General features: G+C 25.5%; 3 protein-coding genes across 5 annotated transcripts; 2 read left to right on the plus strand and 1 right to left on the minus strand.

Annotated features, from left to right (window-relative positions):
- Positions 1–21: 21 nt before the first annotated feature.
- LOC114123756 (DNA repair protein RAD51 homolog 4) lies at positions 22–1988 on the plus strand. Its single transcript, XM_027986832.2, has 5 exons — positions 22–805; positions 1023–1138; positions 1200–1413; positions 1481–1640; positions 1703–1988. The coding sequence occupies exons 1-5, from the start codon at positions 668–670 to the stop codon at positions 1975–1977; spliced, it is 903 nt and encodes a 300-aa protein (XP_027842633.1). The 5' UTR covers positions 22–667; the 3' UTR covers positions 1978–1988.
- On the minus strand, positions 1901–6184 carry LOC114123755 (serine/threonine-protein kinase Chk2). Of its 2 annotated transcripts, XM_050202958.1 has the most exons (9): positions 5962–6184; positions 5197–5547; positions 4802–4944; positions 4419–4691; positions 4210–4334; positions 3270–3359; positions 2992–3195; positions 2664–2890; positions 1901–2589 (listed from the first exon to the last, which is right to left on the minus strand). In XM_050202958.1, exons 3-9 carry the CDS (start codon positions 4935–4937, stop codon positions 2235–2237), a joined length of 1410 nt encoding a protein of 469 aa, XP_050058915.1. In that variant the 5' UTR covers positions 4938–4944; positions 5197–5547; positions 5962–6184; the 3' UTR covers positions 1901–2234. The 2 variants fall into 2 exon arrangements, with proteins under 2 accessions (XP_050058915.1, XP_027842631.1); XM_027986830.2 differs by lacking the exon at positions 5197–5547 and having other exon boundaries at positions 5962–6183.
- Positions 6185–6390: 206 nt separating this feature from the next.
- Positions 6391–11648, plus strand: LOC114123757 (uncharacterized). Of its 2 annotated transcripts, none has more exons than XM_050202959.1 (3): positions 6391–6597; positions 10021–10224; positions 11069–11648. In XM_050202959.1, exons 2-3 carry the CDS (start codon positions 10133–10135, stop codon positions 11484–11486), a joined length of 510 nt encoding a protein of 169 aa, XP_050058916.1. In that variant the 5' UTR covers positions 6391–6597; positions 10021–10132; the 3' UTR covers positions 11487–11648. The 2 variants fall into 2 exon arrangements, with proteins under 2 accessions (XP_050058916.1, XP_027842634.1); XM_027986833.2 differs by lacking the exon at positions 6391–6597 and adding an exon at positions 9889–9958.
- The last annotated feature ends 470 nt before the right edge of the window (positions 11649–12118 follow it).

Consider the following 12118-nt stretch of genomic DNA (forward strand, 5'->3'; position numbering starts at 1 on the left):
ACTTCTCGGCGGCGGCGCGTCCTCCCGCCCATCAAGGCTCCAGAACAATAACATAATCCAGTGTTGCCAATACATTCAACCTAGATGTAAACAATGCAAAAAGCTGCCGTGCTAACAATTTCCCGGGCACATTTAAAACTTAATATATTAGGTTATGTATGGATATTTTTTTTTCAATCATCATATCACAAGTTACAAAAACTCTACTATCACACTTTTAAATAAGCATAACATAAACACTGTATAACGAATAACGAGTTAACGACTATAACGTTTAAGTACATTTTAAACTATTCCCCGTGAGACATAATTAGTAATTACCTTAATACGTCGAGCGGTGGAATATCAGACTGTACACAGACTCTGTGTCACAGAGTAACTGAAATTTGAAATACAGATATTGTATTCCAACTTTGTTGATTGGTTAATTATTTCTGTGTAGTGATTTTTAAAGATTTTTTAAGATTCCAGAGTTTAGACTTCGGCATATTAATGATAATTTTGAATGGATTGTTAAACCGTGAAATGTGAATTAAACCAATTATATTTGTTTATTAAAGTTCCATATATTTTGATAACAGAATTGAATAAATCTATTATGCACTTCTAATTGCACTGTGTATGGTAGTCCGCCATAGTCAATTTTAAACTATAAGTACTATCGAAAATGATTCGGTTAAACGTTCCTTTAGTGCCTGATGAAAACATTCTCAACAATTTATTTGAGAGAAATATTTATACAGTGAACGACTTCCTCCAAAAGAAAACTTCCAACTTGCAAAGTGTATGCAATTTACAATGCAAGGTAATCTAGTTACATAATAAGTTTAAAAAATATATCAATAATATTATTATTTAATATGTACTTTATAAACTATGCTGACTATAATTTTAACTTTTACATGATGTATGTTATAGATTTTGCTTATGATAATAATGATATAGTTGTATGCCTAATTTTCTATAATATCCCTCAAATGTTCAATGTTGGTGTACATATGATCTAATTTACTTTGTTTTAGGAAGTAACTAAACTAAAAGATTGTATGACAGTTAAATGCTCATCCCCATTTGTGAATGGATACCAGTTTTATTTAAAGAGACCCGTATCAATTTTTATTCAAACTGGTATCATAAAGTAAATAAAAAATGTTTGTAAATACATCAAAAAAATAAAATTCCATATTTTTTTTCTTAAGATTGGATAACATACTTGGTGGAGGATTATTTGCTGGTAACATTTATGAACTATGTGGCCCATCTGCTTGTGGAAAAACTCAACTTTGTTATAGCATTCTATTAAATTTAATAATTACTACAAAAAAGGATATAGTGTACATAGATACTAAAAATAAATTTTCTGTGAACAGAATCAAACAAATGTTGAAAAACAAATGTAAGACAAATAATGAAGTATGTATAATATTTAAAATAACATTTAAGAATTATTAATTCAACTAATTCAATAATCTTTTCGCAGATTAATGCTATTTTAAGCAAAATCCATGTGTACTCAATTTTAGACATTTACAAGTTAATTACTTGTTTACATGGTCTCAAAGAAAAATTAGAACCTATAATATTCATAGACTCTCTACCAGCACTATACCTATCATTTATAGGATTTGATAAAAATGATGGTAAATTCGTTATATATTTAACTTAATCCAATAGTAATTGATGATTTTATTGATTTTTTTAGGTCTTTGCTATATTAACCATATATGTTCAGTTTTAAAATACTTATGCAATAAAAATGCTACAATTATGGTTACAAATTTAGCAGTAAAAACTAGTGATTCTACAAATTATTTCAAGCCTGCTATTGGAAAATATTGGTTTCATATACCCAATACAAGATTAATGATTACAACAATAATAAATCAACAACAGATGTGTATAAACATAACTAAAAGTGCATATGCACCCTTAAATGAAAAATGTATATTAAACATTGATAATTTTGGTGTTTCATAAGTATATTTAATTTTAAGAATAAAAAAATATTTAAACAAGAAATTGAAGATTATGTCTGCATTTTAATATTGAATACAATAAACATGATAAATAGTAAGGATTTCGATTTCAACACAGCATGTAGTCTCAATAACAAAAAAAAAAAAAAATATATTACAATTTAAAATAAACTTAACAACATTAATATAATAATAATTCATTGTAATAAAAAAAAAATGTAGTTCTTTTATAAGTTATAAATACATACTTAAATATAATCAGGTACGTATAGATTCGGAACAAGTATCTTGAGCAAGACAAGAACAAAACTTAATTTTTTTTGCAACATTTTCTTTGTTAGATGAATATTTGTGACTTGGCATTAAGCTATTAGAAAATTCAGCCATGAGATTACCAACTTTTTCCTTCATAAGCAAGTCTTTTTCAAACCAAGTGTGTTTCAATATTTTGTCAAAATCAAACCTAATATTGTAATCAATTGTTAATAACTGCTTGATAATGTCTTGTGCGACATTTGAAGTGTTAAACAATTTAAGTTTAGATAAATTATACACTCCTTTAATTATCTTTTCTTCAATATGATCACCAACAAAAGGTTTGTGACCACTTAAACTGTAAAAATAAAAAAATTTTATTACATACATAGTTTTTGTGAATTATTAAGAATTATGTTAACTATATTTTACCATTCATATAAAATAACACCAAAACTCCATGAATCTACTTTATTGGTATAATTAATACACGATTGAGTTACAAGTTTTCTATTTGAAAATACTTCTGGAGCAAGATATGCTAATGAACCACAAAATGTTTTCAAATGTGTGTTTTCAGTTATTTTTTTAGATAGACCAAAATCAGCCAATTTTACAACGCTTAGAGGAGACTTATAGGAAAGTAAAATGTTTCCCGGCTAAAATTTAAAAATAAATGTATGAAATTGTCAGTTGCATTTAATATTATATTTTTTGTTAAAAATTATATCACTTTAAAAACTAAATAACTAAAATTTACTTTAAGGTCTCTATGAGCAATTGACCTATTATGTAAGTATTGAACAGCTCGAGCAACTTGATACAAAATTATTTTGGATTCAGATTCTTTTAATCGTTTTGTATTTTCTATAAGTTGCTTTAACGTTCCTCCAGGCATATATTCCAAAGTAATATAAATCGCATCAGTAGTATCAATAAAATTTTCCATATTAACAATATTTGGCTAGACATAAAAAATACTTGATAACAATAATAGGTACCAATAAATAATAATTAAATAAAATTGTTTATAATTACATGAGATAAGCTTGATAAAATATCAGGTTCTCTTAGTACAATACAACTCTCTCTATTCACTTTTTTCAATGCAAAGCATTTTGAAGTTTTCTAAAAACAAAAAAATCATTAATAAACCACAAGCTACATTTTATGTTTAAATCCGCTTAGAATGAGTTTCACTTGATAAAGATTAATGCACTGTAAACAATAAATACATTTTATAATACAGTTTCAAGTTAAATTTAAAAAAAATATTTATTTAACTATTAATTGTACTTAAAATATCTTTAAACGTCTTAAGTGAATTTATAATGAAGAAAAATACATATTTCACATAACAAAGTATTTAACTAATAAACAAAAATAGACCATGAAAATTAAATCTTTGATTTAAAAGTTGTAAGTAATAAAACTATTCAAATTATACAAATATTTTGTTATTATCAGAATGTTTGCAAAATAAAAAACTATCATGAAGTATTTAAAAAAAAAAAATTGAAACATGAAAATACTACATTAACCAGTGTTTCATAATCTTTTGTTGATGAACCCCTGATGAAAAATGTTAAGGTACCGCGACCCCCTTACCAATTTTTTTCAAATACCTGTTTTTTAAATTTCATGTTAACATAACCAAAATTATAATAAATATTGTATATTATAATTACATAAGTAAACATAACAAAACATACATATTTATAGTTATATCTTGTCACGACATATTAAGGCTGCCGCATGTTAAGAACCGCTGACATAAACTAAATATTTATATAAAAAATAAATACTATAAATAGTTATTTAAATGGTTTGATATTTGAAATATTAATATACATAAATTTGTTAATATTCTAAATGGTTATATACATATAAATCATGAACATTCTCTAAGAGGTAACATACCTGCTTTATCAAGACTTTAAAATGTAAGAACAAGTTATATTAATTTTACAAAACTTACTTTTTCAAAAGCTAATCTGACTTCACCAAAAGTTCCTCTGCCCAATACACCATAAACAGCAAATTGTTCTCTAACCTTTTGTGGACAATTTAAATAATCTGAACGTTTATCGGTAAATGTATATACTACAAAAATTAATATAGAAATATATATTGTATTATATTTTTAATAATTTATTTATATTATATCAAACACTTATTAAAATGTACCATAATTAGTTTTAGAAACAATGGATATTTTGTCATTATTTGATAAAATCCAACGATTGTCTTTTCCTATTTTTTCACCATTTAAAAAAGTACCGTTTGCACTTGTGTCTGTAATAAATACTACATGATCTAATGTCCCAATCTTTTCACGATTTATAGTAAAATGAATCTTGCTTATATGATTCATTACTTTTAAACTAAAACATTGTTTTGTAAATTGAAAGTCAACATCATTAGTTTGACGACCAGCATTATAATTATCTTTCACTAGATCTAAAATAAATAAAAAATTAAGAATTATTTTTAATGTATAATATAATGTCACAACAATAATAATAAAAATCTAATTATGTGTTACTTAAACGAAATAATTTTAGACAAACCTTCGATTTTTAAACATTCATTCTCTGGATATAAACGACCCCATGCATTTGTAGTCTCTGGATTAGATATTTGATCCTGGCTGCACAGTGAATCTTGGCTATTTATCAATGGAGTCAACACTTCTAAATCACCCATATTGCTCCTTCAAAATAATGTCAATTATTTCATTAATTAATAAAAAACGAGTTTTTTTAATTTTATTATTTTATAATAAAATATATAGTTATTTTCTATAAATTTACTAAAAAATAATTAAAATAATAAAAACTAGGATTTAGTAAAATAAAAGAAAGTTGAATCATAAAAATAAATACACAAATTCGAAATTGATTAAAATACAAGATTATAAGTTTAGTTAATAATTTTGGTTTACACTATTTGATTTCACAGTTACCTATGTATTCACTAAGGCTGGTACCTTTCTATGGTAGATGCAACAATAACAGATTACATGAAATACAAACATATAAGATTAAATATTGTATTGATAATTGCTTATAGAAATATTTGGAACTTAAAAGATGTTCCAACGGTATTGCGGTAAGTACTACCAGACTTGCAGACAGGCCATAAATGAGTACAGCAATTTAAATTAAATACTACCTTGGCTATGGCCTACGCGACAACGTATACTAGCAATTAGCATAAAATCGTTTCCTTACAATGTTACGTTAAACCTTAGATCATATACTAATATTTTGTATTTTTAACTTGTTATCAACTACTACCTCCAAGTTGTCGATATCTATAAAATATTAAAATCAGAAGTCAATAATACACCTTATGTACTGACATATTTTATTGTTAAAATCGAAAAACATGGATAGTGATTTAATTATAGAATTAAGGGCATATTTATTTATAACCAAAAACATTAATATAAAATATATAAATATTATCATTTATCAATAATCATTTAAACCACAAAGGGATCCCAATTACAACTATATATAACCATATTTTTCAATATTTAATTTTTATAAACATTTAAATTAATACAAAACAATTTTGGTTTACAACTTTTCAAGGTACATACACAGAATAACATAAAATATAATTAAATTTATTTTATACGCACAAATGGAAATATTTTTAATATGCTGTAAATTATAAACCTTAAGTGTTGTTTTTTTAATATCTAGATTATTGTTAAACGTACCGTATCAATAATCAAATTAATCAAAATTATTCTCTTTAATTTTCAGAATGACGATTTCAAAATTTCAAATTCACATGATAAAAAGCGATGTAGTATTTTGGTCAAATTAACACTTGGCGAGTGACATCCACCTAACACAGAACCACCTGTACAACTGACTACTGAGTTCTGAATTCTGATAATCTGATAGACGACGGTTGTTAGTAAATTGAACACACACCCGCCCGGTAATCACTTTATTATCTATTCTTTTGCCGTTTAGCCAATGATGATTCCGAGTACAAACCTTCGGATGGGAAATTCCATCCCAAGGTGCATATAAATATATAATCTCCGCACCTGCGACATCCCTGCGTCTAAGACTAAAGACACCATAGTAGTATAGTAGTATAGTACTGTGGCAGTGAGGCGCGCAAGTGTTTACACTTTACGATACATATTTGATAATTATGTTGTTCTTCCAATAATAATAATTAAACTATAAATTAATTTATCTTTATTAATTTTATTAAACTTATGAATACCGTCCAGTTGAACGTGTTTCTACAGCATGGTTGATCACTGTATAGAAATTACTAATAAATTAGTATAGTCACCTATACGATACGGACCTACTGTATACTGTGTAGGTAATAGGTATGTGTATTGTAATAATAGTTATATATTATAATAATATTATATAATGAGTTATACAATTTTTTTATTTGTAACGATTTTATATTCCATAGACATGAAATGGTTAATAAATAAGTAATTAAATAGTAAATTTGTGCCGTACCAAAAATAGGTAGTGTATCTATAAATTGTCAGTTGTCTTCTTAAAATCTTATAGTGCGCTTTCTTTGTTCTCGAAAACATTGCTGTATGATTCGTATAATGTATATTTAGTATATATTTTATAGAAACGTAGCCACGTATGGCTATATAGATACACATTTGTAAACATTTTGTAACATTTGTATTATAGTGAAATTTAAAATAAATAATAATAAATCTATTACTTTAAAACGAGTTATTTTTGAAAATATTTTAAACCATTCCGCTGTAAACTCATTACTCAATCACACATCAGCTTTTAGTATTTATATCATTATTTATTTTCAATTTTAAATGAGAAATAAATGTATTAACTTTTATTAATATTTATTAACACATATTTTATTATACACCGCAGACTGTAGTCTTAAGTAGGTACTAAGTCTAACCTACAGTCGACTAGTTAATGTCATGAAAGTTGAGTTCCCAACCAGTAGGCAGTAACGACACTAAAAAGTAACTAGTAATAATGGGACTTGTTAATTTCATACATCTAGTCGATTATATATTATGAACTACTATGTAAAACTAAAAACTAAACCTGTTTTTTGTTGAATAAAAAGAAAAAAGTTTAATTTTATATAGCCGAATTATTATCCCATTACCATGGAAAATCCTACTATAAGTTCTACATCGAGAACATACTGGAATTTTCATTAATTCTCATAAATTCTGTTTCTATTCCTAAAGTTTTAACTCCTATACTCGCGTACTAACTATTGCTAAACCTTATACGTGTATATAATATTGTATATTATTACATATCACTTCTTCGTATTTAGTCGAATTTCGATCATTTATTAAGTAATTCTTATGAAATGATAATTACCTACTGATTACACGGTATATAGACTAAAAATTGTCCTTGTCAATTAATACTCAATTTTTTTTTTTAACGATTTACTATTAAATAATTTTAGATTTTTGTTATAATTAAAAATTACTAGTAGCAGAAATTGAAACATACACCATTGGCATTTTCTGTACATAATTTAATTTTGAGGTATTCAGATCATTAAAACATCAACCACTTTTTTCATCACCCAGTAGAAGATATATCTTAGGTTGCAGTAGCGTGGCCAGAAAAATATTTTAGGTAGGATTTTAAATTCTCATTATAAATAAATAAATATGCTTTTGTCTTAAAATGATTCATAATTGTACCTATGTTTTACAAAATAAGACACATTTGGGGGGGGGGGGTAACCTAACCACCCCTGGCTACACCACTTCTAGGCTGATAAATCATCTCCGTTCAGAAATCATTTTTTGTATATAATGATACCTATAGGAAATAGGCTATATTAATTGCATTCAAATTTAACACTTCCATAAAAGTAACCTACTCTGGCTACTTTTTGTCCGAGGTCCGCTCGGTACTTACTGAACAATAGAAGTTACCCACTTCACCACCCTTTTTGTATTTATAAATAAAAAACTTTAAAAATTAAAAAGGTAGTATTGGAAATTCATTATTGTAAATTATAGTAAAAATAAATTTGTTGGTACATTTTATTAGTTGAATTATATGTTATTGAAACGATACCCTACAATAAATAACCCTGGAAATTTTTTTAATAATACTGGAAACCCACTCTGCTGCATGGCAGAGTAATACTTGTTATTTCAATTAAATACAATTACGTGTAGTTACTTGGGACTCAAAAAGTACCAATTAGATGTGATTTTTTACCAGAAAGCTCAGTTTCTTAATGCTCCAACATTTGATGATAGACCCCAAAAAAAAAAAACAATAATAATAGTCAATATTTTAAGCACATACATATATTATATTAAAATTTGTAGGTACCTACAATAAATTATCACTTTAATCTACAATAATGTCTATTTTGTCAAATACCAAAAGCTATACTTAACCGTCGTCTTAAAATATATATGGTAATATGGTATATTGTTTATAAAAATTAAGATGGTTTATTTTGTTGGACCTTCCTATGAAAAATTCCTGGTAAGTGGTAACGTCACTATTGCATAGCAAATCGAGGGATATTTTCGTTTTGAATTTCAAAATGTCCGAACGACTAACGAGCTAGTATTAATGCTGCCCGGCTGGTCCCTAATTTTCATCTAGACATTTATAATTTGGTTAGATTCATTTGGTGTCAGAAGCACGATAATCCATTTATAAGTGTTTTAAATTGTATGGTTGAACATTTTCCTCCTCGAGTTAGTTCTTAAAAAAAAAAAGTTTTAATAATTTTTAATTCATTTTTTAAAATTATGTCGTAAAAAGAATGGTAGTCTCGATTATGTGATAATAAAAGTTATACTATAATATACCTACATTATATTATTAATTATATATAAATGACATATTTAATGTTCGAGACCTTGAGGATTTTCATGTTCTGTTAGTTTTTGTGTGCGGTACTGTAGTGGTGTGCTTTCATCGATATTATTTTAGTATAATTTGTTTGAATTTATACTTGTTAAGAGTAGATATATGGATATTTCCGTAAGTCAGAAGGGTAAGAAAGGCTAACATTTGAAGGGCACGTGTAATCAGAGTCTGGCTCAGAGTAAAATTAACCCGTATTAGATAGGAACAAAATCAACTTGATTGCCTTTAAAAATTCTAGATTAAAGTTTAACAATAATAATTAACTATTAAAATTTAGATTTTATTTAATTATAATCTTTGTCATTACTTGGTGTCGAAAAAAAGATTCTTTCTGAGTAATAAATTGTATAATATATTTAATATTAATTAGTAAAATCACATTTATATTCGAGTGTTGTGTCACTTGTGTAAAATGTAAACGTATAACAGTTTACCTATTTTTTCTATTTATATGTACCTACATTTATTACATAAATACAGAACATTAATACTATTTTATTAAATAATCCGTAAAGATAAATTTTCGTTGAAACGATGGTGTAATTATAATTTAAATACGATTTTTATTTTTTTAATTATAATTTTTTAAAGGTAATAAAGTCGAGTATGTCTATGTTATATTATGTCTGAGTTAATTTTAATAGGTATTTTATTTATACTCCGAGTCAGCCTCGGATTTGACCGCCACGCAGACTGGTGGAGAAATTAGTGTTAGTTTATATTCATTCTAAATAGATTACTGTTCTCTGATTTAGATAACACCGTAGAATAATGATACTATGACAATATGACATAATATTATTAATACCATTATACCTAGTAAGTTTTTATTAAGAATTAAGATATTTTTCCTATTTAATATGACAATTTAAACATTTTAGGTACCTTCTACCTACAATTATTCATTGAATTTAGTTACAAAATTTTAAGACACTAAATTTGTATTAATCTTCTTGACGTTGATTCATATTCATATTTGATTAATACTCTAAAATGAATTCATTAGTAGCTGACTATGGAGATGAAACAGACACAGATTCGTTGGAAAGTGATCAACATCTAGATGAAAACACTAAGGACTTGAAGTAATTTTTATCAATTACCATACCTGATTTCTTTAGAATGTGTTGCACAGATTTGGCGATTGTTTTATGAGTCAATCATTGAGTGAATTAAAAAATTATAATAAAATTTCAAAATAGGCATAGATCAAGGCTGCCCAATTTATTTTGGAAATGGGCTATAATTGCAAATACATTTAGCAGGAAAGTCATTTTATGAATAAGACTTACTTACACTAGATAGATTAGTATAGATATACACACGGCTATAATATTACTATATAAAATAAAATAAATAACAAAATTTAAAGAAATAATAATAATAATTAAAAATAGAATAGAATGTTGATGGGCCAGGGTTTGGGTAGCCTTTACATAGATTAATTCAGCCCAATCTTTCATTATCATTATTTATTTGGCCTATAATTTTACTTATTTTACTAATGGGTATCAAAATTATAATTGTATTGTTTATTTGTTTTTTGGATAAAGAGTTATGCAGTAAAATACTACGGTATAGTACTCCACAAGCTTATGGTTAATATTTATTATTTATAATATAATAAAATAAAAAAACATAAATAACAATATCAAATATTTATTTTAAGAGGTTTATTCTAAAAAATCAAATTAGTACATAATTAAAGTCATAAATAAAACATTATTCAATATTTGCCAGCCACAATAGCTCTAAAGAAAGTACAACCTCCATGTGCACGCCTATGAATGTCAATCACTTAACACTTAATTTTAATAGATAATCTATTTATTGTGTTAAAATTGTTGTTTCATCGTAAATGTAAAAATTGTAATATTAATCATAAGTTACTTATTATTATTTATTACTTATACTTCATTTTTATTTTAGGACAGATGATGAATTTAAATCTGAGAATAAGCTTCCTGCACCAAGATTTAAAGAAACTGGTATAATTAATGAATCAGTCTTTAGAAATCCTTATTTGGAAGCAGAACGAGCTAAAAGTGCAGTATTAGAAAAACATGTTAAAATGGTCCCTGCTAAGGACCATCTTACAAAAGTTAATGGAAAAAATATATGTTGGATGAATAAAAAAGGTCGTTGCCGTTTTGGTAATAAATGTAAATTTGCTCACGATTCAGAATTATTCAATGGTCCAAATATAATAGATGAAAACAAATCAAATAAGGAGAGTTTTAAATTGAATAATAAAAAAAAAAGACCCGGTTTATCAGAAACTTTAATACCAGGAAAAAAAGTACTTAAAATATTTAAAAAAACAGAAATGTCTAATGTGCATTCATAAAATATTAACTTTATATTTTATACTGTTTTTTAAATCCTTATAATATATTACCATTAATATTAATAATTGATAATATGGTATTAAAAATTATGTATATAATATAAGTATGTTAAAATAATAAATGTAATTATAGAATTATAAATTTACAGAAAAAACTAGTCATTATTTCCATATTTTTTTTTCACATTACATTCTTGATTCTTTTAATAACTTTTAATATAATATGTATAAACTATTAGAAATTTTATTATTTATTATATTTTTTTTTATTAAAATAAAATTCATGATGTCAATAACAAATAGACAACATATTTGAACACATTATTTACAAAAATTTTAGCTTACATTTTTTTATAACTGTAGTTATTTTTACTCTTTCAAAAAATTCAGATTATGTGTTAAAATTATTACCTATATACTTTATACATTTTTTTAGAAGATTGATCTTGTTAAGAAATTAAGATTTGATCTGACATTGCACAGTTCTGGTTTAAGTCTTAAGAGATACTGACATAATTTGATCAACATACTTTTTCCCCATTTCTTTTATTCATTATTGTGGTTTTAGAAAATAATTAGTATTCTATATATGATATAAAATTAATATCTATTGGTTTTTAAGATTACCAAGA

The sequence above is a fragment of the Aphis gossypii genome, chromosome 3, assembly GCF_020184175.1.
Source record: "Aphis gossypii isolate Hap1 chromosome 3, ASM2018417v2, whole genome shotgun sequence".
Taxonomy (NCBI): Eukaryota; Metazoa; Arthropoda; class Insecta; order Hemiptera; family Aphididae; genus Aphis; species Aphis gossypii.

What these genes read in the sequence shown, in the direction of transcription:
- LOC114123756 (XM_027986832.2), top strand. Translation starts at nt 668, where the DNA reads ATGATTCGGTTAAACGTTCCTTTAGTGCCTGATGAAAACATTCTCAAC. An exon ending in TATGCAATTTACAATGCAAG is followed by an intron (nt 806 to 1,022) that starts GTAATCTAGTTA and finishes ACTTTGTTTTAG; the next exon opens with GAAGTAACTAAACTAAAAGA. An exon ending in ATTCAAACTGGTATCATAAA is followed by an intron (nt 1,139 to 1,199) that starts GTAAATAAAAAA and finishes TTTTTTCTTAAG; the next exon opens with ATTGGATAACATACTTGGTG.
- LOC114123757 (XM_050202959.1), top strand. Translation starts at nt 10,133, where the DNA reads ATGAATTCATTAGTAGCTGACTATGGAGATGAAACAGACACAGATTCG. An exon ending in GAAAACACTAAGGACTTGAA is followed by an intron (nt 10,225 to 11,068) that starts GTAATTTTTATC and finishes TTTTTATTTTAG; the next exon opens with GACAGATGATGAATTTAAAT.
- LOC114123755 (XM_050202958.1), bottom strand. Translation starts at nt 4,937, where the DNA reads ATGGGTGATTTAGAAGTGTTGACTCCATTGATAAATAGCCAAGATTCA. An exon ending in TCAGATTAGCTTTTGAAAAA is followed by an intron (nt 3,360 to 4,209) that starts GTAAGTTTTGTA and finishes TTTTGTTTTTAG; the next exon opens with AAAACTTCAAAATGCTTTGC. An exon ending in TTGCTCATAGAGACCTTAAA is followed by an intron (nt 2,891 to 2,991) that starts GTAAATTTTAGT and finishes TTTAAATTTTAG; the next exon opens with CCGGGAAACATTTTACTTTC.